This window comes from Aegilops tauschii, chromosome 7 (assembly GCF_002575655.3).
Source record: "Aegilops tauschii subsp. strangulata cultivar AL8/78 chromosome 7, Aet v6.0, whole genome shotgun sequence".
Taxonomy (NCBI): Eukaryota; Viridiplantae; Streptophyta; class Magnoliopsida; order Poales; family Poaceae; genus Aegilops; species Aegilops tauschii.
Window position 1 is genome coordinate 638,627,829 of NC_053041.3, and position 23,722 is coordinate 638,651,550.

The 23,722-nt window shown below is 50.6% G+C and overlaps 1 protein-coding gene across 1 annotated transcript; it reads right to left on the minus strand.

Annotated features, from left to right (window-relative positions):
• Positions 1-15,453: 15,453 nt before the first annotated feature.
• On the minus strand, positions 15,454-20,191 carry LOC109767577 (ATP-dependent zinc metalloprotease FTSH 1, chloroplastic). The gene is made up of 5 exons (XM_020326324.4): positions 18,739-20,191; positions 16,938-17,184; positions 16,671-16,854; positions 16,389-16,563; positions 15,454-15,850 (listed from the first exon to the last, which is right to left on the minus strand). The coding sequence occupies exons 1-5, from the start codon at positions 19,972-19,974 to the stop codon at positions 15,629-15,631; spliced, it is 2,064 nt and encodes a 687-aa protein (XP_020181913.1). The 5' UTR covers positions 19,975-20,191; the 3' UTR covers positions 15,454-15,628.
• Between the last annotated feature and the right edge of the window lie 3,531 nt (positions 20,192-23,722).

Below are 23,722 nucleotides of genomic sequence, written 5' to 3' on the forward strand. Positions count from 1 at the left end.
GGGCTATATAAGCACCTGATCGGAGGAAAAACCGATCCATCGCACGCTGCATTGGTTATGGCATTATGTGGGAGAAATCCTTAAAGATTTTACGACCTCTCGAACAGCTGACCAGCTCTCGCCGTATCATGACAGTCAGTTTTCGGCTTTCCCTACTGAGGTGCTCGTCCGGAAGAACCGGGACACAATCGCAGTAGTTCTCCCAGTGATACCGTAGCCGATATAGCGGAACGTAAGGTACCAAAACATGGGAGCCGGGCAAACCCAACTATTGACCCAAGACATGATTCGGAGCTGATGCATATAGTGCTATAAGTTCGGGGTGCCGAACTTCCATGAAGGTGTTCGGACTTTATTGCCGTGTTATGGGTAAAACGAAGCCCCTGGCATATGTTAAGGCATATCGCTGTGTACGGATGCCACTTGATAAAAGAATTTCAATAAGAAATAACAGCAGGTAAGCGTCATATAAATCCACATGTTGTATTTGAATAGTACGTCTATGCGTATGAGTACAGGTAATGTGATAAAAAAAAGGAATATGATTGCGGAACCTGCTGAGACCAGGAGGGAAGAAGCTCAGTGCGGATCCGTAATATAGCCGGATGGTCATTGCGGGGAATGTCTAAGGATTCCCTTGCGTGTTTGAGCTGCCTCCGCATCGCCTGTCCTGGTCGGCGCAAAGGTGAACCTGCGAAGGAAATGTAAGAAATGTTTGCGTGCCGGAGAGCGGTTGAGCCGCTGAGTACGGCCTGTCCTGGCCTTCGCCGGAGTGTTTAATTGAGCTCTGGACGAGCCGGGCTATCCTTCCGTGAAGTAGTTCGGAGTCCCTTGACGGTGTCCGGGAGCTTGGATGCCGACTCGAGGTTCGGCTGCAAGGTGCTGCTCGTTGTTTCTGCTGTTAAGGCAGTGGTGTACTTGTTGGTGCCGAGGGAAGGTTCGGCCTTGCCATTAACCGTGATGACGCCACGTGGACCGGGCATCTTGAGCTTACGGTAGGCATAATGTGGCACCGCGTTGAATCGAGCGAACGCGGTTCGTCCGAGCAGTGCCTGATAATCACTGCGGAAAGGGACGATTTCAAAGATTAACTCTTCGGTACGGTAATTTTCTTGTGATCCGAAGACTACCTCAATGGCAATGGAGCCTGTACAGCTGGCTTCCACACATGGTATAATGCCTCTTAAAGTGGCTTTAGTGGGTTTGATCACCGAATGATCGATGCCCATCTTGCGCACTGTGTCCTGGTAAAGCAGATTTAGACTGCTGCCTCCGTCCATAAGGACTCGAGTGAGGTGGAACCCGTCAATTATTGGGTCGAGGACTAGTGCGGCTGGATTGCCCTGATTGGCGTTAACCGGACGATCCATGCGGTTGAAGGTGACCGGCCCTAGTTTATATTGTGGGACTTCTAGTTCCGTTAAGTCGACATCCCTAAGGGTGCATATCCGGTCCGAGTTGGGAATTTGGGTGGTATTTACCACATTCACCGATTGAATATGCGGGGGAAATTTCTTTTGCCCTCCTGTGTTCGGTGATCTGGGCTCTTCGTCGCCATCGTCGCATTGAGACCCCCCCTTCTCCGTTTTTGGCGCCTGCCCTGCCGGCTTGTTTGAAGACCTAGCATTCTCTGTTGGTATGGGTGGCTGGCGTTCCTGGGGTGCCATGAATTTGGCACTGGCGATCGAGTATGCGGTCCAGACTGGATGGACCCGAATTGTTATTTTTGGGTGGCCCTTTCTGCTGACCGGACTTTGGGCCCCTAAACCCGGCATTAACTGCCGTATTTTCGGCGTTTTCACCATATTTGCGGCGCTTGTGTTTGTTGCGTCGTGGTTTTCCGTTGCTATCCCTGGCCTCTGATGTGCCAGGTTTGCTTGCTGTATTGTTACTACGAGCCAACCAGCTATCTTCGGCCGTGCAAAAGCGGGTCATAAGTGTCGTGAGGGCTGCCATGGATTTTGGCTTCTCTTGGCCGAGGTGCCGGGCGAGCCACTCGTCGCGGATGTTATGCTTAAATGCCGCTAAGGCCTCTGCATCCGGACAGTCGACAATTTGGTTCTTCTTAGTTAGGAACCGGGTCCAGAATTTCCTGGCCGATTCCCTTGGCTGCTGAGTTATATGACTTAAATCGTCAGCATCCGACGGTCGCACATAAGTGCCCTGGAAATTGTCCAGGAATGCATCTGCCAGGCTCTCCCAGCTTCCGATGGAGTTTGCCGGCAAGCTATTGAGCCAATGCCGAGCTGGCCCTTTGAGTTTTAGCGGGAGATACTTGATGGCATGTAGATCATCCCCGCGGGGCATGTGAATGTGGAGGAAGAAGTCTTCTATCCATACCGCGGGATCTGTAGTACCATCATATGATTCAATGTTTACGGGTTTAAAACCCTTTGGGAATTTGTGATCCATTACTTCATCAGTGAAGCATAGGGGGTGTGCGGCGCCTCTGTGCCGGGCTATATCACGACGCAGTTCATACGAGTCTTGTCTGCTGTATTCGGCCAGCCGGATTTGCTTTTAGTATATCTGGCGTGACGGTCATCGTCCCGCGTTGGGGCGCGCCCCCGTGATCCATAGATCGATCTTGCATGTTTTGCTTTGTTTTCCAATACGTCTCGCAGGTCCCGCGTCTTGCCCCGGGCCTTGGTATTTTTGTTTGGATGGCGGCGGGGTGCGGGCTGGACTTCGGGCTGATATGCCTTTCTGTCTCGGCCGCGAGGTGGCCGATCAGCTGCACCACACGCTGGTGATGTAGGTTTCAATGCTTCCTCCTAGAGTTGGGGTAGCAACCTGCGCTTTGGGTAACTCTTGGTTGGGCGCTCGAGTTTGTATTCCTCGGCCGCCAGGACTTCAGTCCATCTATCCGCTAGCAGATCTTGATCAGCTCAAAGCTGTTGTTGCTTTTTCTTCAGGCTGTTTGTTGTGCCTCTAAGCCAGCGCTTGAAGCGCTCCGCTCGACGGGATCCTCAGGCACGATAAATTCTTCGTCGCCGAGGCTCACCTCGTCTTCAGAGAGAGGCATGTAATTGTCATCCTCTGATTCTCCGTTTGCTGCCTGTTCCGGAGGGCTAGCTTGTTCATCCTCCCGCTCGAGGTCTGGCTGGAGGGGATTATCGTCGTCTTCGGCACTATCCGGAGCGTTATTGTCTCTTGTGCCGGTATCGCTGCTTTTGCTATGGCGGGACTTAGAGCGGCGCCGCTGACGTCGGTGCTTGGATTGATTCTTGGAGGGATTATCCTCTGTTGTCTTATTGCCATCCCCTTCTTTGGGGGTGTCCACCATGTATATGTCATACGATGAGGTGGCCGTCCAGCGCCCTAAGGGCGGTGGTTCTTGTTCATCTCCTGCATCGTCGTCCATACCGTCGATGTCTTCGGAGCCGAAGTCGAGCATGTCGGTTAAATCGTCGACAGTGGCTACTAAGTGGGTGGTGGGTGGGGAGCGAATTTCTTCGTCGTCCGCATCCCATTCTAGCCGGACATAGTTCGGCCAAGGGTCTCCTGACAGGGAGAGAGACTTCAACGAGTTTAGCACATCGCCAAAGGGCGAGTGCTGAAAGATATCCGCGGAGGTAAACTCCATGATCGGTGCCCAATTGGATTCGATAGGCACGGACGCAGGCGGCTCGGAGCCCATGGCCGGGGACGAATCCAACGGTTCGGCAACACGGGTCTCGTAGGAGGTGAAGTCAGTATTCGGCTCTATCGCCACTGAGTGTGCGGCCTCCTTGGCGGGGTCCATCCACCCGTCCTCAGATGGCGCAATTTGTTCCGGATTGATGGCCGGAGTAGTTGCAGGTGTGATCTCCCGAACACTGTTCGACGACAGAGCTAAGTCATGCTCGTCGTGATTGTGCGGCGCACCTGACATGGGCTCGAATCCGTCGAAGGTCAAGTCTCCGCGGATGTCGGCAGTATAGTTCAAGTTTCCAAATCTGACCTGATGGCCAGGGGTGTAGCTCTCGATCTGCTCCAGATGGCCAAGCGAGTTGGCCCGCAGTACGAAGCCGCCGAATACGAAGATCTGTCCGGGAGGAAAACCTCACCCTGGATCGCATCGTTGCCGATGATCGAAGGAGCCATCTAGCCTTACGGTGACAGCACAGTGGAACTCGCAATGAAAGCACCAATGTCGGTGTCAAAACCGGCGGATCTCGGGTAGGGGGTCCCGAACTGTGCGTCTAAGGCGGATGGTAACAGGAGGCGGGGGACACGATGTTTACCCAGGTTCGGGCCCTCTCGATGGAGGTAATACCCTACTTCTTGCTTGATTGATCTTGATGACATGAGTATTACAAGAGTTGATCTACCACGAGATCATAGAGGCTAAACCCTAGAAGCTAGCCTATGGTATGATTGCTCTTGTCCTACGGACTAAACCCTCTGGTTTATATAGACACCGGTGGGGGCTAGGATTACACAGAGTCGGTTACAAGGGAGGAGATCTACATATCCGTATTGCCAAGCTTGCCTTCCACGCCAAGGAGAGTCCCATCCGGATACGGGACGAAGCCTTCAATCTTGTATCTTCATAGTCCAACAGTCCGGCCAAAGGATATAGTCCGGTTGTCCGAGGACCCCCTAATCAAGGACTCCCTCACCCCCACCCCCCCGCGCCGTCCTCCCCAGGGCGGCGCCGCCCCCTGCCCCGTCAACCCTCCCTCCACTCTACACACCTCCCCACCGCCGCCAATAGCCCCCGCCGAGCAAAGCCCACGCGGTCTGGCGGCGGCGGGCAGTCGTTCCCCGTGCAGCGCGCTGACGGGCTGGGGAAGATCCATGTGGCGGCGGCCGGCGCGCGTCGGTTCAGCCGGTGGAGGCTGGGGACGGTGGTGAGGAGGCGCTCGCTGCTCCCTCCTGGCGGCCTGCTTCGCAGCGGAGGTGTTCTCTGTGAGGCGCGTGTGGTGGTGCTCGCCCTCCCCCTCTGCGTGTTCAGCTGGTGTGATGCCTGCTGGTGCGCGCAGGCGCTTGGCGTGCTTACCGGCGACGGCTTGGCGCGATTCTGGTGGGGGCGGCGTAGGCAGGTTGGATCCGGCTGGATCTGGCCTGTGGTGGCTTGGATTTGGTCATGTGCGGCGGTGGGCTGCAGTGGACCTTACTCTGCGGTGGTGCATGAAGCAGCATCTCGCGGTCTACCTGTGCTGCTCGAAGGTGCTCTGCTCACTTGGACGAAAGCCTCTGCTCTGACCGGAGCCGGCGATGGAGACGCCCGCGGGTGTCGCTTACCTCCTTGGAGGCGTCGCTGTCATGGTGACTTTCCCTTCGATGCTCCAGGGGAAACCCGTGTTCCTGGTCCTCCCGGAACGGTCGATGGCGGCACATTTTTGTGTCGCAATCCTTCTTGAAGGCATCGGTTTGGTGGATTCGTGTGGTCGCTGCTCTCTGCGGGTCAGATGGTGGTGGTGGTGCGACTGGCTGGGGGTCGACGGTGGTGTGGTCGGTGAGGGAGTCCTGGATTAGGGGGTCCTCGGACAGCCGGACTATGTCCTTTGGCCGGACTGTTGGACTATGAAGAGACAAGATTGAAGACTTCGACCCGTGTCCGGATGGGACTCTCCTTGGCGTGGAGGGCAAGCTTGGCAATACGGATATGTAGATCTCCTCCCTTGTAACCGACTCTGTGTAACCCTAGCCCCCTCTGGTGTCTATATAAACCGGAGGGTTTAGTCCGTAGGACAAGAACAATCATACCATAGGCTAGCTTCTAGGGTTTAGCCTCTACGATCTCGTGGTAGATCAACTCTTGTAATACTCATATCATCAAGATCAATCAAGCAGGAAGTAGGGTATTACCTCCATCGAGAGGGCCCGAACCTGGGTAAACATCGTGTCCCCCGCCTCATGTTACCATCCGCCTTAGACACACAGTTCGGGACCCCCTACCCGAGATCCGCCGGTTTTGACACCGACATTGGTGCTTTCATTGAGAGTTCCACTGTGCCATCACCGTAAGGCTAGATGGCTCCTTCGATCATCGGCAACGATGCGATCCAGGGTGAGGTTTTCCTCCCCGAACAGATCTTCGTATTCGGCGGCTTCGTACTGCGGGCCAACTCGCTTGACCATCTGGAGCAGATCGAGAGCTACGCCCCTGGCCATCAGGTCAGATTTGGAAACTTGAACTATACTGCCGACATCCGCGGAGACTTGATCTTCGACGGATTCGAGCCCATGTGAGGTGCGCCGCACAATCACGACGAGCATGACTTAGCTCTGCCGTCGAACAGTGTTCGGGAGATCACACTTGCAACTACTCCGGCCCTCAATCCGGAACAAATTGCGCCATCTGAGGACGGGTGGATGGACCCCGCCACGGAGGCCGCACACTCAGCGGCGATAGAGCCGAATACTGACTTCACCTCTGATGAGACCCGTGTTGCCGGACATTTGGATTCGTCCCCGGCCACGGGCTCCGAACCGCCTGCGTCTGTGCCTATCGAATCCGATTGGGCACCGATCATGGAGTTTACCTTCGCGGATATCTTTCAGCACTCGCCCTTTGGCGACGTGCTAAACTCGTTGAAGTCTCTCTCCCTGTCAGGATACCCTTGGCCGAACTATGTCCAGCTAGAATGGGATGCGGACGACGAAGAAATTCGCTCCCCACCCACCACCCACTTAGTAGCCACTGTCGACGATTTAACCGACATGCTCGACTTCGGCTCCGAAGACATCGCCGGTATGGACGACGATGCAGGAGACGAACAAGAACCACCGCCCACAGGGCGCTGGACTGCCACCTCATCGTATGACATATACATGGTGGACACCCCCAAAGAAGGGGATGGCGATAAGACAGCGGAGGATAATCCCTCCAAGAAGCAATCCAAGCACCGACGTCAGCGGCGCCGCTCTAAGTCCCGCCATAGCAAAAGCAGCGATACCGGCACAAGAGATAATAACGCTCCGGATAGTGCCGAAGACGACGATAATCCCCTCCAGCCAGACCTCGAGCGGGAGGATGAACAAGCTAGCCCTCCGGAACAGGTAGTAGACGGAGAATCAGAGGATGACAATTACATGCCTCTCTCCGAAAACGAGGTGAGCCTCGGCGATGAAGAATTTATCGTGCCTGAAGATCCCGTCGAGCAGGAGCGCTTCAAGCGCCGGCTTATAGCCACAGGAAACAGCCTAAAGAAAAAGCAACAATAGCTTCGAGCTGATCAAGATCTGCTAGCGGATAGATGGACTGAAGTCCTGGCGGCCGAGAATACGAACTCGAGCGCCCAACCAAAGTTACCCAGAGCGCAGGTTGCTACCCCAACTCGAGGAGGAAGCATTGAAACCTACATCACCAGCGTATGATGCGGCTGATCAGACACCTCGTGGCCAAGACAGAGAGGCATATCAACCCAAAGTCCAGCCCGCACCCCGCCGCCGTTCAAACAAAAATACCAAGGCCCGGGGCAACACGCGGGACCTGCGAGACGTATTGGAAAACAAAGCAAAACATGCAAGATCGATCTACGGAAACCGGGGGCGCGCCCCAACGCGGGACGATGACCGTCACGCCGGATATACTAAAAGCAAATCCGGCCGGGCCGAATACAGCAGACAAGACTCGTATGAACTGTGTCGTGATATAGCCCGGCACAGAGGCGCCGCACACCCCCTATGCTTCACTGATGAAGTAATGGATCACGAATTCCCAGAGGGTTTTAAACCCGTAAACATTGAATCATACGATGGCACTACAGACCCCGCGGTATGGATAGAAGACTTCTTCCTCCACATTCACATGACCCGCGGGGATGATCTACATGCCATCAAGTATCTCCCGCTAAAACTCAAAGGGCCAGCTCGGCATTGGCTCAATAGCTTGCTGGCAAACTCCATCGGAAGCTGGGAGATCCTGGCAGATGCATTCCTGGAAAATTTCCAGGGCACTTATGTGCGACCGCCGGATGCTGACGATTTAAGTCATATAACTCAGCAGCCAGGGGAATCGGCGAGGAAATTCTGAACCCGGTTCCTAACTAAGAAGAACCGAATTGTCGACTGTCCGGATGCAGAGGCCTTAGCGGCATTTAAGCATAACATCCGTGACGAGTGGCTCGCCCGGCACCTCGGCCAAGAGAATCCAAAATCCATGGCAGCCCTCACGACACTTATGACCCGCTTTTGCGCGGGCGAAGATAGCTGGTTGGCTCGTAGTAACAATACAGCAAGCAAACCTGGCACACCAGAGGTCAGGGATAGCAACGGCAAACCACGACGCAACAAACACAAGCGCCGCAAATATGGTGAAAACGCCAAAAATACAGCAGTTAATGCCGGGTTTAGGGGCTCAAAGTCCGGTCAGCGGAAAGGGCCACCCAAAAATAACAACTCGGGTCCATCCAGTCTGGACTGCATACTCGATCGCCAATGCCAAATTTATGGCACCCCAGGAACGCCAGGCACCCATACCAACAGAGAATGCTGGGTCTTCAAACAAGCCGGCAGGGCAGGCGCCAAAAACGGAGAAGGGGGGGTCTCAAAGCGATGACGGCGATGAAGAGCACAGATCACCGAACACAGGAGGGCAAAAGAAATTTCCCCTGCATATTCAATCGGTGAATGTGGTAAATACCACCCAAATTCCCAATTCGGACCAGATATGCACCCTTAGGGATGCCGACTTAACGAAACTAGTCGTCCCACAATATAAACTAAGGTCGGTCACCTTCAACCGCATGGATCGTCCGGTTAACGCCAATCAGGGCAATCCAGCCGCACTAGTCCTCGACCCAATAATTGACGGGTTCCACCTCACTCGAGTCCTTATGGACGGAGGCAGCAGTCTAAATCTGCTTTACCAGGACACCGTGCGCAAGATGGGCATCGATCATTCGGTGATCAAACCCACTAAAGCCACTTTCAGAGGCATTATACCAGGTGTGGAAGCCAACTGTACAGGCTCCATTGCCCTTGAGGTAGTCTTCGGATCATCAGAAAATTACCATACCGAAGAGTTAATCTTCAAAATCGTCCCTTTCCGCAGTGATTATCAGGCACTGCTCGGACGAACCGCGTTCGCTCGATTCAACGCGGTGCCACATTATGCCGACCGTAAGCTCAAAATGCCCGGTCCACGCGGCGTCATCACGGTTAATGGCAAGGCCGAACCTTCCCTCGGCACCAACAAGTACACCACCGCCCTAACAGTAGAAGCAACGAGCAACACCTTGCAGCCGAACCTCGAGTTGATGTCCAGGCTCCCGGACACCGTCAAGGGACTCCGAACTACTTCGCGGAAGGGTAGCCCGACTCGTCTAGAGCTCGATTAAACGCTCTGGCGAAGGCCAGTACAGGCCGCACTCGGCGGCTCAACCGCTCTCCGGCACGCAAACGTTTTTTACATTTCCTTCGCAGGTTCACCTTTGCGCCGACCAGGACGGGCGATACGGAGGCAGCTTGAACACGCAAGGGAATCCTTAGGCATTCCCCGCAAGGACCATCCGGCTATACTCCGGATCCGCACTCAGCTTCTTCCCCCCGGTCTCAGCAGGTTCCGCAGTCATATTCCTTTTTTTATCACATTACCTGTACTCATACGCATAGACGTACTATTCAAATACAACATGTGGATTTATATGACGCTTACCTGCTGTTATTTCTTATTGAAATTCTTTTGTCAAGTGGCATCCCTACACAGCGATATGCCTTAAGATATGCCAGGGGCTTCGTTTTACCCATAACACGGCAATAAAGTCCGAACACCTTCATGGAAGTTCGGCACCCCGAACTTATAGCACTATATGCATCAGCTCCGAATCATGTCATGGGTCAATAGTTGGGTTTGCCCGGCTCCCATGTTTTGGTACCTTACGTTCCGCTATATCGGCTAAGGTAGCACTGGGAGAACTACTGCGATTGTGTCCCGGTTCTTCCGAACGAGCACCTCAGTAGAGAAAGCCGAAAACTGACTGTCATGATACGGCGAGAGTTGGTCAGCTGTTCGAGAGGTCGTAAAATCTTTAAGGATTTCTCCCGCATAATGCCATAACCAATGCAGCGTGCGATGGATCGGTTTTTCCTCCGATCAGGTGCTTATAGAGCCCCTAGTACGGTCTTCCGAACACCAGGGGCTGCGCCTACCTTACTAAAGCTCCTATGGCTAAGTGAGAGTGATAAAGCCCTATAGTCCGATTGCCTGGTTCGTTGTGCTGAGCACCTCCTTCGAAGGACCCAAAACTGGGATAAAGAGTGCTCAGGTTTATCCCGAACACCCCCGTACTTCTTACGTGGGGGCAGAAGCCGACGACTGGCCAACTCTCAGGTTTAACATATAAAACGGCCGCACAGGAGGGTAAACTTTTATATAACAGGCAATAAATAAATGACTTTGCTCAAACATTACAAAGGACAAGCATTCATGGAAATATAATGTCCTTGGTGCATAGCTCCGCTGCAAGGTAGGATCCTTTTAGGACACTTTCATAATATAATTCGGGCTTGCGGTGCTCCTTCCCCTCTGGCGGCCCTTCGGTCATCAGCTTCTTAGCATCCATCTTCCCCCAGTGCACCTTTGCGCGGGCGAAGGCCATTCGCGCACCTTCTATGCAGACCGACCGCTTGATGACGTCAAGTCGAGGGCAAGCGCTCACAAGCCGCTTCACGAGCCCGAAGTAGCTGCTTGGAATCGGCTCGGCAGGCCATAGCCGGATAACCAAATCTTTCATGGCTAGTTCCGCCGCCTTATGCAGTTCGATCAGCTGTTTCAGTTGATCGGCAAAAGGCACCGGATAATTCGGTGCCAAATACTGCGACCAGAAGAGCTTATCCGCAGTGTTCCTTTCTTCGGCTCGGTAGAATTGGGCGGCACCTGATATGCTGCGGGGCAGCTGGGCAAATACCCCTGAGAAATCCTAATTCAAAATTAGAAACATAATTTTCCCTTCAAATATTTGCTTTACGTGGGAAAAGCCTTACAGGACGCGATCTTTCTCGCCTCTTGGATCCCCTGCAGGGCGCTTTGGGTTTCCCCTCGGGCATCATTCGTGGCATGATGCGCCTTGGTGAGTTCGGATTCTTTCTCCGTTAAACTCTGTTCCAAGGTCTCGCATTTCCTCACGGCCTCTTGCAGCTCCTGCTCAGCTTTAATAACCCTGGCCCCGTGCTTCTCACGAAGAGCCTGCTCTGTGGCTGCCTTTTTCTCGGCCTCGGCCACAACCTTCTTAAGAGCCTCGACTTCGGTCACCATCCCTAGCGCAAATCATGAAGCTTATTTCATCATACTGAAAATTCATTTGCAATAAACACGAACAAGACTTGTGCATACCTTGTTTATCCCCCAACTGCATTTTCAACTGGCCAAGTTCTTCTTTTGCCCGCTCCAGACTTTGATTCAGTCCGGAGATCTCCGCAGTATGAGAGGCAGCAGTCGCTACAGACGCCTGCTTATACAGAAGAGAAATAGATGTCATTCAATGAGTCTTCCTGCGAACATAAATTTGATCCTCTGTCCGGTTCTTTCTTTCACCGAACAGTGTATCAGGGGCTACTATCCATACCATGACACTCTTCGAAACCTCATAAAACATACCTCAAAACCTTTTATAAGGCTGATACAGGCTCCATTCAGTCCACCCTCAGCAGACTGAATCTTCTCAATCACCGCACCCATAAGGGCACGCTGTTCATTGACGATGGAGGCGCTCTTCAGCGCGACCAACAAAGCATCCGACACCTCCGGTTGGATAGAGGTTGCCGGTGTAACAGGCATGTCCCCTCCAGCTGAGAGAGGCTGCCTGCCTGATTCTGGAGCCGTATTGGTCTCCGGAATTGTATCCGGCTGGGAGCCGAATTCCAGATGGCACCCGCCGTCAGCTCCCATGGGAATTTTCTCCCCCACATGTCCGGCCCCTGAAGTTCGACCTCCAGGCACCGCCTTCACGGTCTTTTCCTCTCCTCCTTGGCCGGGGTCCTTCTGGGATGAAGCCTAGGTGTTATGCACCTGTTTGGAGGGAGGGGCCTTTGGGGGCGTCCCCCTCTCCATAGCATCTGAGCTCAGCGAATCCTCTGATGAGGATTGTTTGGTACGGGACCTCGCCGGACTACAAAAAATATGGCCTAGGTTAAAATACTATGCCATGATGAGTCTGGACGCATAAACGTACTCGGATTTTATAACCTCACGAGTTCACCAGGGGCTGGGCCCTGGGATCCCACGCCGGGCCGCTGTCGGCGGCGGCAGTGGACTCCTCCGGAAGAGGAGCCTTTCCCCTTTTGGGCGGCTCGGCCTCCAAGTGTATGGAGGCCGTCCTCTTCTTTCTTCCCCCGCAGGGGATTCATCTTCCTCCTCCTCGTCCTCTTCGGAGGCGGAACGGGCATCAGACCCTTCGGATATTGTGTCCGAAGTGCCGCGGCGACGAAGGCCGCCCCGGGTCTTTTTGGCCTCCTTCTCGGCTGTCTTCTTCGGCACCTTGTAAGGCGTCGGGACCAGCATCTTCGTCAGAAGTGGGACGGCCGGTTCTTCGGGCAGCGGGGCCGGACAATGGATCCTCTCCGCCTTCTTCGTCCAGCCCTGGGAGAGTTGTATAAAACACGTTAAGCGCTTCCTTTGGGTTATGCGGATAAAAAGTATGATGACTTACCAAACTTGCAGGGCGGGATAGTCGGTACCCGCGGTCCTCGGCGGAGTCCGGCCATGATTTGCTGGACTTGAAAAGCACCTTCCAGATGTCCTTGTGCGAAGAGCCGAAAAGCTTAAGGTTTGGTGCTTGGCCGGATCGAATTCCCATAGATTGCAAGTCCGGTGTTGACAAGGCAGGATCCGGCGAACTAGCATCACCTGGACCACATTGACAAGTTCAATGTTCTTGTCTCCCATATTAACGCGCGTCTGGAGCACCGACAGTTCGTCGGACGAGGACCAATTCAGGCCCTTCTTGACCCAGGATGTAAGCCGCAAGGGGGCACCGGGTCGAAATTCGAGAGTAGCGGCCCATTCCGTGCCGCGCGGCTCAGTGATATAAAACCACTGCTGTTGCCACTCCTTGACAGAATCGTAAAAGGTGCCTGTTGGCCATATGACACTGGGCATCTTGCTCACCATAGCGCCCTCACACTCGGCGTGCTCGCCGCCCACTACCTTGGACTTCACACTAAAAATCTTCAGCCATAGGCCGAAGTGTGGTGAGATGCGGAGAAAAGCCTCGCACACGACAATGAATGTCGAGATGTTGAGGAAGGAATTAGGGGACAGATCGTGAAGATCGATCCCATAGTAATACATGATGCCGCGAACGAGCGGGTGGAGGGGAAACCCTAGCCCGCGGACAAAGTGAGGGAGGAATACAACCCTTTCGTGAGGTTCCGGAGTAGGGACGATCTGTCCCGCCGTCGGGAGACGGTGGCTGATTTTCTGGGCCAGATACCCGGCCTCCCGAAGCTTTTTGATATCCTTCTCCCGGACGGTAGAGGCCATCCATTTGCCTCCTGCTCCGGATCCGGACATTTTTGAAAGGCCTTTGTGGGCAGAAAAGATGAACGCTTGGGCGCTGGAGCTCGGGCAGAGGGGAATGGATCGGGAAGAAGAAAGGCGTGGGTGCAAATGGGCGTTCTTATCCCCTTATAAAGGCAGCAGGTATTCCGCACCTCCCCACTTGCCTGGTAAAACCGCTTATTCCCCAAGCGCCGTAATTGATGGCGCGGTTGGGTTACCCACACCCGTATTGATGAGAATCCCGTGATAAGGGGACACGATCTCTGCTTCGACAAGACGTGCCAAGAAAACCGCCTCGCGATATGTGCAGTAGCTGGTTGAGAAAAACGGTTCGAATAATGACCGGGCCGTAGCGTGATGTCATGCTATAGAATGTGTCAGCAGATTAGATTTGTGGAAATATTATTCTCTCTACGGTGGTATGTGGAATTTGTTTTGCGGAGCCGGACACTATCCTTGTGTTCAAATCTTCTATGGAGTATTCGGAGGAGGAACCCGCCTTGCAATGCCGAAAACAATCTGCGTGCCGGACTCATCATCATTGAAGCCTGGTTCAGGGGCTACTGAGGGAGTCCTGGATTAGGGGGTCCTTAGACAGCCGGACTATGTCCTTTGGCCGGACTGTTGGACTATGAAGATACAAGATTGAAGACTTTGACCCGTGTCCGGATGGGACTCTCCTTGGCGTGGAGGGCAAGCTTGGCAATACGGATATGTAGATCTCCTCCCTTGTAACCGACTCTGTGTAACCCTAGCCCCCTCCGGTGTCTATATAAACCGGAGGGTTTAGTCCGTAGGACAACAACAATCATACCATAGGCTAGCTTCTAGGGTTTAGCCTCTACGATCTCGTGGTAGGTCAACTCTTGTAATACTCATATCATCAAGATCAATCAAGCAGGAAGTAGGGTATTACCTCCATTGAGAGGGCCCGAACCTGGGTAAACATCGTGTCCCCCGCCTCCTGTTACCATCCGCCTTAGATGCACAGTTCGGGACCCCCTACCCGAGATCCGCCGGTTTTGACACCGATAGTCGGTGCTGGTGAGGAGGTGCTGCTCTGCCAGCGTCATCTTGGCTCGACCATTCGATGGAGTGGTTCGATTCTTCCATCAGAAGCCGGGTTAGCGGGGTGTGATCCTCTCTGGACCACGTCGTTCCTGTATGACACCTCTCCCTTCTTCGGGGTGTTGTTGGGTGGCGACCAGACGGCCAACGTTCAAGGCTCGCCTTGCTTGGTCAGATGAAGATGGAAGTTGAGACCCTAGGGGAAACCCCCCAGGTCCTCCTGGTGCGGATGATGGCAGCGCAATCGACGTCGCGATCCTTCTTGAAGGCATCATCTTGGGGTCTGCTTGGTTGACGTGTGGGTGTTGCTGCAGGGATGGTGGTGCGGCCGGATGGGTCAACGGTGGTATGTGTTCGTCTGTGGTGGTGTTCGTCGGTGCTGCCCGTGTTGCTGTTCATGCTCAAGACCTCCATGGCTGCCGTTGTGGTGCGGCGAGTTTCGTACTCTTGGCGTTGTCTCGGTTCATCTTTGCCCAATGATGCCGCAAGTTTCCTCCCCAACTTGCTAATTGTTTCCGGTTTCTCCATGGCGGAGTTCCTTGTCAAGGTTCGTGCTAGTCACTCGTTGATGTGGATGCTCCTCTGTTGCGCCGTGGTGCCCGGTACGCACACCTGTGTGATGCGTTAGGCTACTTGTCAAGTCTGGATATTGTGACCCCTCGACGACTCCCCTCATCTACTTGTGCCTTTTGTGGTGATGTCCTTCGGTTTGCTAGCTAGGCGTGCCTTATCTTGGGCGTCTTTTGTTTTGTTTCTCTTCTTTTAACCTCTCCTGTACGGTTTTCGGCCCGGTTTCCCTCATAAACAGGGTTTAATTGTCCTGGTTTTCCTTATAAGCTGGATCAATCTCATGGCATTAAGGCCACTTTGAGTAATATATTCAGGTGGAGGGACTCCTCCCCCGGTGATTCTCAAAAAGAAAATGTTCTTAATTTAATCTGAACATGCAGACAGGCAAAAACTAGCAACGATCTGTATTAATCGGCGCGCTCAGTGTCAGTACAGGCATTTTTACAAGGAACTATACAAACATGTTTGCGGAAAGAACATTTTTACTAGATCAATGTGGTTCCTACAACTTGGACCCTCGTATAATCACGGAAAACATACAAGGCACGACAAGTCGACTTATGCGACGAACAGCTCTGCCTGCCCGTCGATGAAGAGGCTCATGAACTCCTCCCCGTCCACGGTCTCCTTCTCGATCAGGAGGTTGGCGAGCCTGTGGAGGATATCGATGTGGGTGTTGATGATCTGCGTCGCCCGCGAGTAGGCCGTCTCCACGAGTTCCCTGACCTCGGCATCTACGATGTCCGCCGTGGCCATCGAGTAGTCCTTCTGGCTCGACATCTGCAGCCAAAACACAATGCGGAAATGTCAGGTTAGTATCCAGAACAGTTGCTTTGTTGTTAGTGGCAGATATTTCTGAGATGTAACGCTAATCAGACATTCAGAGTTCTACTCACAGCTACACAAAATGGGATACTAGCGTAATTGGACATGGTAGTGTTTGTTTTGTCACTACTTTCAAGTTTGAATAGAAATTCGATTAACCCAAACATGGATGATGACTAGATTGGCAGCATATATAGGAGTGACGTGTTGCAGGAATGCAGTAAGCTGGAAGCAAGAGCGTAGTGTGGTAGTCATCTGAGGTAAACTGACACTTAGATAATGACCGCCAATTGATAAGGACCTTCGATAGAGGCTGCTAGAGACTTCATCAATCAGGATACTAAGCCAAAAAGGACAAGAAATGCTGGGAAGATCCAATTTGTAGTTGAAGTTTGCACGTCTAGTTCCTTGGTTAATTTTGACAAATTATGCTTCTAGAATAACTTTTTTTTTGTTTCTCTTGCAACGATCTACTCCTGTCGTACTGGCATACCTGCTGGCCCAAGAAAGGGTTTCCACCACCAGATGACCCGATTGCGACTTGCCCAATCTTCTTGCTGAACCCAAATCTTTCAACCATTTGTCTGGCGACACGTGAGACCTGCATGAAGTCGCTGGATGCCCCAGTTGTCACATTGTCTTGGCCAAAGATAACCTCCTCGGCAACCCTGCCAAAGTGGTTATACGTGTTAGCACACAAGACATCACTGTGAAAAATTGCAGTAACTAGCGGATGCATAAATAAATAAATACAATTTCCACAAAAAGAACGCACCTGCCACCAAGTGCCACAGCCATTTGGTTCTCTAGGTAGCTCCTGCTGTATAGTCCAGACTCGAGTCTCTCTTCGCTTGGAGCAAAGAACGTGAGCCCACCAGCCTGACCTCGAGGAATGATGGAAATCTTGGCAACAGGGTCATATTCAGGCATCAGGGCACCGACGAGGGCATGTCCAGCCTCTGCAAATCCAAAATTTTACATACAAATATTAGGAATCTGTGCATTCCAGGATCGTTTCAACAACTGATGGTGACAAAATTACCATGGTAAGCCACAAGCTTCCTCTTCTGTTCTGAAACAACTGCATTCTTCTTCTCAGGCCCAGCAATGATCCTCTCCAGAGCATCAGAGATCTCGTCCTTGCTTATCTCCTTCAGATCACGACGAGCGGCAAGGATGGCAGCCTCATTCATCAAGTTCTGAAGATCAGCACCGGTGAAACCAGGTGTCCTTCTGGCAACCTTATCAAAGTCTACATCCTTCGCCAATGCTTTTCCTCTGGAGTGAACCTATTAGATGAAAAAAAATGATATGTAAGCTGCAGCATAGAACTAATATGATCAAGAAAACTCATCAAGCAGGGGAAGCCAAAGAAAATTCAGCACAGCTTGTACCTAGAAGGTTAGCAGAACTTAATACATTAAAATTCCTACTGTTATGAACCAGCCAGGGTTGATAAACGATTAAATATGAAGTCATAGACCCAGACACCAAGTAGAAAGGTGAAATGTGTTACAGAAGTAATGTATTTAAAAGTGTGACAGATACAAACAATTTAAAGGAGGCTTAGGTGGTCTTGACCAGATATGAAATAAGTGAAAGTTTTCTCCACCTTGATGTTATTATACTGTACAACAATACATGACATCTTGAAATGTATATTTTACATGCTCTTAAACTTCCAAAGTTATACACGTTGTGTTGTTAGCTTGCTACCTATCATACCCATTCCGAACTGGATTGTTGGCAATTGATTTTGGCAGATAATACTGCAGATTTTTTTGCCATTAGTTACCAAAATAATAACTTTGATGGAAATGATAAATACACAACCGAAAGCACAGATAAATTACTAGCGACAATTTTGTGATTTACAGAACTATTAGGAAACAACTTGAAAAAAAAAATCTTATAGAATATTAGTTAGCTAGGAAGATCAAGTTAGGTTGCAGTCATATTCCGCTTGGAACAGATTATGAAGAAATTTTGGATATCAATTCATAGTTTTAGATGATGACCCACTGAGTTCATATTCGGACCATACTCAGTGAAATTTCTGATACCAAAACTTGTTTAGCTCAAGTTAAACTAAGAAAGTAAGAAACAAGTGCATAACTAAAGCCTAGAAATGCTGACCAAATTAGTTATATAAAGATCTATAGTTTTGGACAAAGTATGTAAGTAGCAAGAAATTGAAAATGATCTCTAGGGAAGTGATGAGCAACTGCAAATCGAAAAAGGATAAAAACTAATAATATTAGTTGTCTAAGCAAAATAATCAGTAGTCATTAGGGATGTAAGGTCAAAGAGATTGAGTTGTTTTTGCAACAATGCAATAAAGTATTTTATCAAGAGGACAGGTTTGCACTCAGTGTGGTTGTATCACCTTGATTCGACGATTGAATTAATTTCTGTATATAATTTTTTTCTTCGAAAAAGAGCTGATAGACTAGTAAACTACCAAGCTCCAACTCTACTAAGGACATAGTGGCAAACAATATGGCAAGCTACCCTTCGGTTGGCTTTATCAAAGCAAGTTGAACTGTAGTTGTGATTATCTGCACCAGTTCACCATACAGATTGAGTTATACCCAAACATTCTGAAAATTTTACCATTTGGCATGATCAGGTAAATTGTTCAAGGTTTAGACTTGAAACTAAGTTTATCATGCAAGAATGTAAGTATCCCTTCCACATTCATGGGCAGCAATTATGTCTTCAGAGAATAGCAGCAATGGCAGCAATTAAGTTTGTTGGTTAGGTTTTCAAAATTCAGAACAATATCAACTAAGCAAAGCAACCATAATTCTTCACAAGTATGATAAGCACCAGGGATTGCTCACCTCAAGGATCCTGACACGGCCGGCGACATCCGGACGGTCGACGGTGACCTGCCGATCGAACCGCCCTGGCCGCAGAAGCGCCGAGTCGAGCACATCCGGCCTGTTGGTCGCGGCGAGCACGATGACACCGCTGTTTCCGGAGAAGCCGTCCATCTCCGTGAGCAGCTGGTTAATGGTCTGCTCCCTCTCGTCGTTCCCCCCACCCATTCCGGCACCACGCTGCCTCCCGACGGCGTCAATCTCATCGATGAAGACGATGCAGGGCGCCTTGGCCTTGGCCTTCTCGAAGAGGTCCCTCACCCTGGACGCGCCCACACCGACGAAGAGCTCGACGAACTCAGACGCGGCGCAGGAGAAGAAGGGCACCCCGGCCTCCCCGGCGACGGCCCGGGCGAGCAGCGTCTTCCCGGTCCCGGGCGGGCCGACGAGCAGGCAGCCCTTGGGGATCTTGGCCCCGAGCGCGGTGTACTTGTCGGGGTTCTTGAGGAAGTCGACGACCTCCTGCAGCTCGAGCTTGGCCTGGTCGGCGCCGGCGACGTCCTGGAAGGTGACCCCGGTCTCGGGCACCTCCTGGAACTTGCTCTTGGAGCGGCCGAAGTCCATGGGCCCGCCCATCCCGCCGGGGCCGCCGCCGGGCCCGCCCTGCGCGCGGCGGAAGAGGAAGAAGAGCCCCGCGAAGGCGATGAAGGGGAAGAGCAGGTTGCCGACGAAGGCGAGGAACCCCCCGGGCCCCGCGGCGTCGCCCTCGGCCACGGAGATGTCGACGCCGTTGGTGGCGAGGATGTCGATGAGGTCGGGGTCGTTGGGCACGACGACGGAGGCGCGGCGGCCGTCGACGGCCGTGAGCTGCAGCATGCCGCCGTCCTTGGAGAAGCGCACGCGCTCCACCTTGCCCTTCTTGACGGCCGCGAGGAACTCGCTGTAGCGCCACTGGCCGCCGTCGGGGATGTCAGCGGCGGCCGACCCAGGCTTGGGCGCGGTGAGCAGGGTGTCGGCGAAGGGGTTGGCCGCGGGCGTCGGCGCCTCGGCCTGCAGCTGCAGCTGCGGGGCCGCCGCATCCAGCGGCGCGGGCGCGTCGACGGCGAGGGCGGGGAAGGCCGGCGAGGCGGCGAGCGCGAGGAGCAGGGCGGGCACGGGCCGGGAGGAGACCGGGAGGCGCGGCGGCCGGATGGAGGAGGGCTTGGGGAGGGACGCGGTGATGAGGAGGTGGGAGGAGGAGAGGGAAGGGGGCGCCATGGCTGCTTGCTTGGTCGCTCGCTCGCTGATGATTCACCGGCGGAGTCTGGGGTGGGGGGCAGGAGATATAAGGGAAAGATTGGTTTTTTGTGGACGTGGAGGCGACGGCGGCCATAGATGGCTTTGGGGTTGTGATATCTCGACCAATTCTCTGAACCTCTTCACTCCACATTGCAAGCAACTCTGACCGACTGACCGACTCACTGAAAATGAGAGGCTGCTGATTTATCATTTTGATTACCATGATTATGAACAAGTTATTATGGGGAACAAAATGATAATTGCTCATGTGTTGTGCAATTAAGCATGACAAGATGAGGTCCATTTTCATTGAAGAAAACCATCACGGTCTAACATGGTCAGTGAAGTGTGTAGGTGCAGGGGACAAGTTGAAGACGTACCGACATCTGCTCACTTGTGAGGGTGAGAATTAAGATGGTCTTTTTTTGTTTGTTTGGACTAGAAAGAAGGAAATTGGGGTTTGGTAGTTTGTGTGAGGTGTGAGGCTTGGGGCCGTGGAAGAAGAACTGAACTAGAGAGTTCCACCGATGGAAGGGAGGACTCACACTCAGTCGCCTGCCCTCCTCCGCAAGATCTTCTTTTTCTTTCTCCCCTCTCTCCATTTGTTTTTCCCTCTTTTCACGTGTAGCATTCTTTTCCTTTTTGTCGTCAATGTTTAGCAAATTTGCTATTCTTTACATCATATTGACCAAGCTTGAGCAATGGTTTGTTTATTTAGCTATGTACACCATGATCGAAAGTTTTTCTCACAAAAAAATGGCATGGTCGTGACTAAGAACATTCAGAGTTTCACGCGATTATAAAAACGTGGCCTTGAATCTCATGCAACGATTATCTTCGAAATACAAGGTCATGTTTTTGTGCCGAGAGATCATCCGGCTTGGAATATGGTGCCGAGACCCCTTGCTCCGTCGAAAATGAACATTACCACTAAAAAGGTCCTTTCGGGATCCCTGGCAACAAACCAGGGCAAATGGAAGCATCCTCGGGATGTGCCAGGAACTGGTGACTTTTGTGGTATAGGAGTCGAAATCATTTTTCACACCTTGGTATCCTTACCGTATGCCACAATGATATTTGTTGAAACATATTGTCCGCCTCTCTCCGTCAATTTAGACTTTTGGATGAGTTTACTGGAGCATGAATTCAATATGGCATCAGAGCCAGGATGTCTTTTTTTTTTGCGGACAGAGCCAAGAGGTCTCAAGTTCAAGACCCTGCCAACGCAATATTAAAAAAAGATTTTGCGCCCTACATCGATCCCACGTCTCAGGACTAAAATAACAAAGACGTGAGGGGGAGTGTTGAAATATATAGCCCGCCTCTCTTCATAAGTTCGGACATTTGGATGAGTTGGCTGGAGCATGAATTTAATAATATGGATGGCGATGCGGGAGGTATGGAACTTGCCCCACCGTTCGGAGGTTAGGAACACAAGCATCAAATGGTTTTTTCATTACTCTATAGCAAGAATGATGAGATTAGAGCAATGATTATCATGTCCAGCTGGCAGATTTGGAGCTTGCGTAATGACCGTACACACACAAAGCCGAGTTTGCGTAATGAAATCAATGACTCAGATCTATTATATACTCTTACTTCTCGTGTGAAAAGAGTAGGAAAGAGGGACCATGTTAAAACTGCTCCTTTTCTATAGCTACAGATCATCAAATCTGCAGCTACACTAGGACAATGTTGACTAGTTAGCCCTCTCTGTAGATGGTTCTTTCCTTGGATCAGATGAAAGTGATGGATCATGTTTAGTCCTCCGGCATGGCGAGGGAAGGGCTGTTTTTGCCCTCAAATTGGAGATACATGCATTCATAGAAGGCCTAAGCTCTTGCAATAGGCAAGAAAAAGACATGGCGTAGGGGATCATTCCTTTTTAGTGGGCTGGCGCAGGGGCTCGTTCCTTTTTAGTGGGCAGGCTTGTTATAACATTCTTAGGAATGCTCTAAGGACCGATTTGGACCGGTTATAGATCGGTCTATAGAACCTCCCAGTGTTTTTTTTTGTGTTTATTTTATATAAGGTTTTTCTGGTTGTCTTCTGTTTTTTCTTTCTATTTTTCGTGTCTATTTTGAATGGTTTTTATGTGTCTGTTTTCAATGGTTTTCTTTTGAGTTCTGTTTTCTGTGTACCTTTGTCGATTCTTTTTGATTTATTTTGAAATTTTTATTTTTATTTTGCATTTGTATTATTCTTTAACACATGTTCACTTTTTTATGTGAGAAACTTTCAATCTATTCATTTTCAATCACGGCAGTATAAAGAACACCAGAGGTAATAAAATTATAATCAGGTGCGTGGACCATCCAATGACGACTACAAGCACTGGAGCGAGCCAAAAAGCGCCGCCTTCATCGCCCCTCTGCCGCTTGAGTGTGGTAAACCTTGTAGTAGATAGTCAGGAAGTCATCGTGCTAAGACTCTATCGGACCAACGCACAAACACAACAACTATCACCGATGAAGAAACTATCAAAAGGATCAAACCTATAAACATCCAAACAAATAGTAACAAAGATGAGATCCAAACAGATCCACCGAAGACGAGCACCGACCGAATCCCGCGAATCACTTTTTTACACACATTGTATATTATTTGTATAATTTAGGAACATTATTTATACACGTTTATTTTTTTTCAAATACATCATTAATGTTTTGAAATATATGCTTTGACGTATACTTTTTTCATACACATTGCACATTTTTTTGCATACGCCGGGAACATTTTTTATACATCTCTAATTACATTTTTTTTATACACATATGTTTTCATGTATGATTTTTTCATACATACTGTACTTTTTTCAAATATATTTTACACACATTTTCTTGAATGGTAAGAAACATATTTTTGAATAATGCAATATTTTATTTCATCATATAATTTTTTTCACAAATTGTCATGTATTTTGTGTTTTGAAATGCGGGAACATTTTAAATTTGACCAATTTTTTTTAATATCATCAACATTTCTTAGTACTTGCGCGGCAAAAAAAATTAACATGAGTGTCACATTTCTTTGAACACGGGATGATTCTTGTAAATATAGGTAATACTTTTTCCCACTACAGAAATAGGTGCGCAAGAGGCCGAGGCCGAGGGCTCCTCCAAAGATGGGCCGATCCATTTTAAATATAGGTAGTAGAAGTGATAAAAAGTAAAAAAGAACGTGCGCAAGAGGCCGAGGGCTCCTCCAAAGATGGGCCGATCCATTTAGGGTGGCGCATGAGGCTAGGAATGGCTTCTCCTCGCCGCAGGCGCTATATCTCGCTTCGCTTATAGTGAGAGGTGCTCCCCCTCGGCAGAAGATTTTTTCAGCGTGCTAGAGTACCAGACCAGGCCATTCTCGTTCGTTCATTGGTTCGCTCGGTCGATGTTCACTTTGCTTTCTTTCTTTCGGCTTTCTCTGTTTCTTCACTAATTTCTTTGGTTGCCTGTTTCTTTGTCTATTGTTTTCTTTGTTTTCCACTGGTTTTCTTTGTTTTTTATCGGTTTTCGCTTGTTTTCCTTTCTTTTCTTTGTTTCTTTTTCGGTTTTCTTTGTATGTTTATTTGTTTTCAACGTTTTCTTGGTTTCTTCTAGGTTGCACTGTTTTTCTTTCTTTTGCATTGCTTAACTTTTTACATTTTTATTTTTTTATTTTGTTTCCTTTGTTTTTTCTATTTTCATTGATTTTCTTCATTTTTCTTTGTTTCTTTGTTTGGTTTCCATCTTTT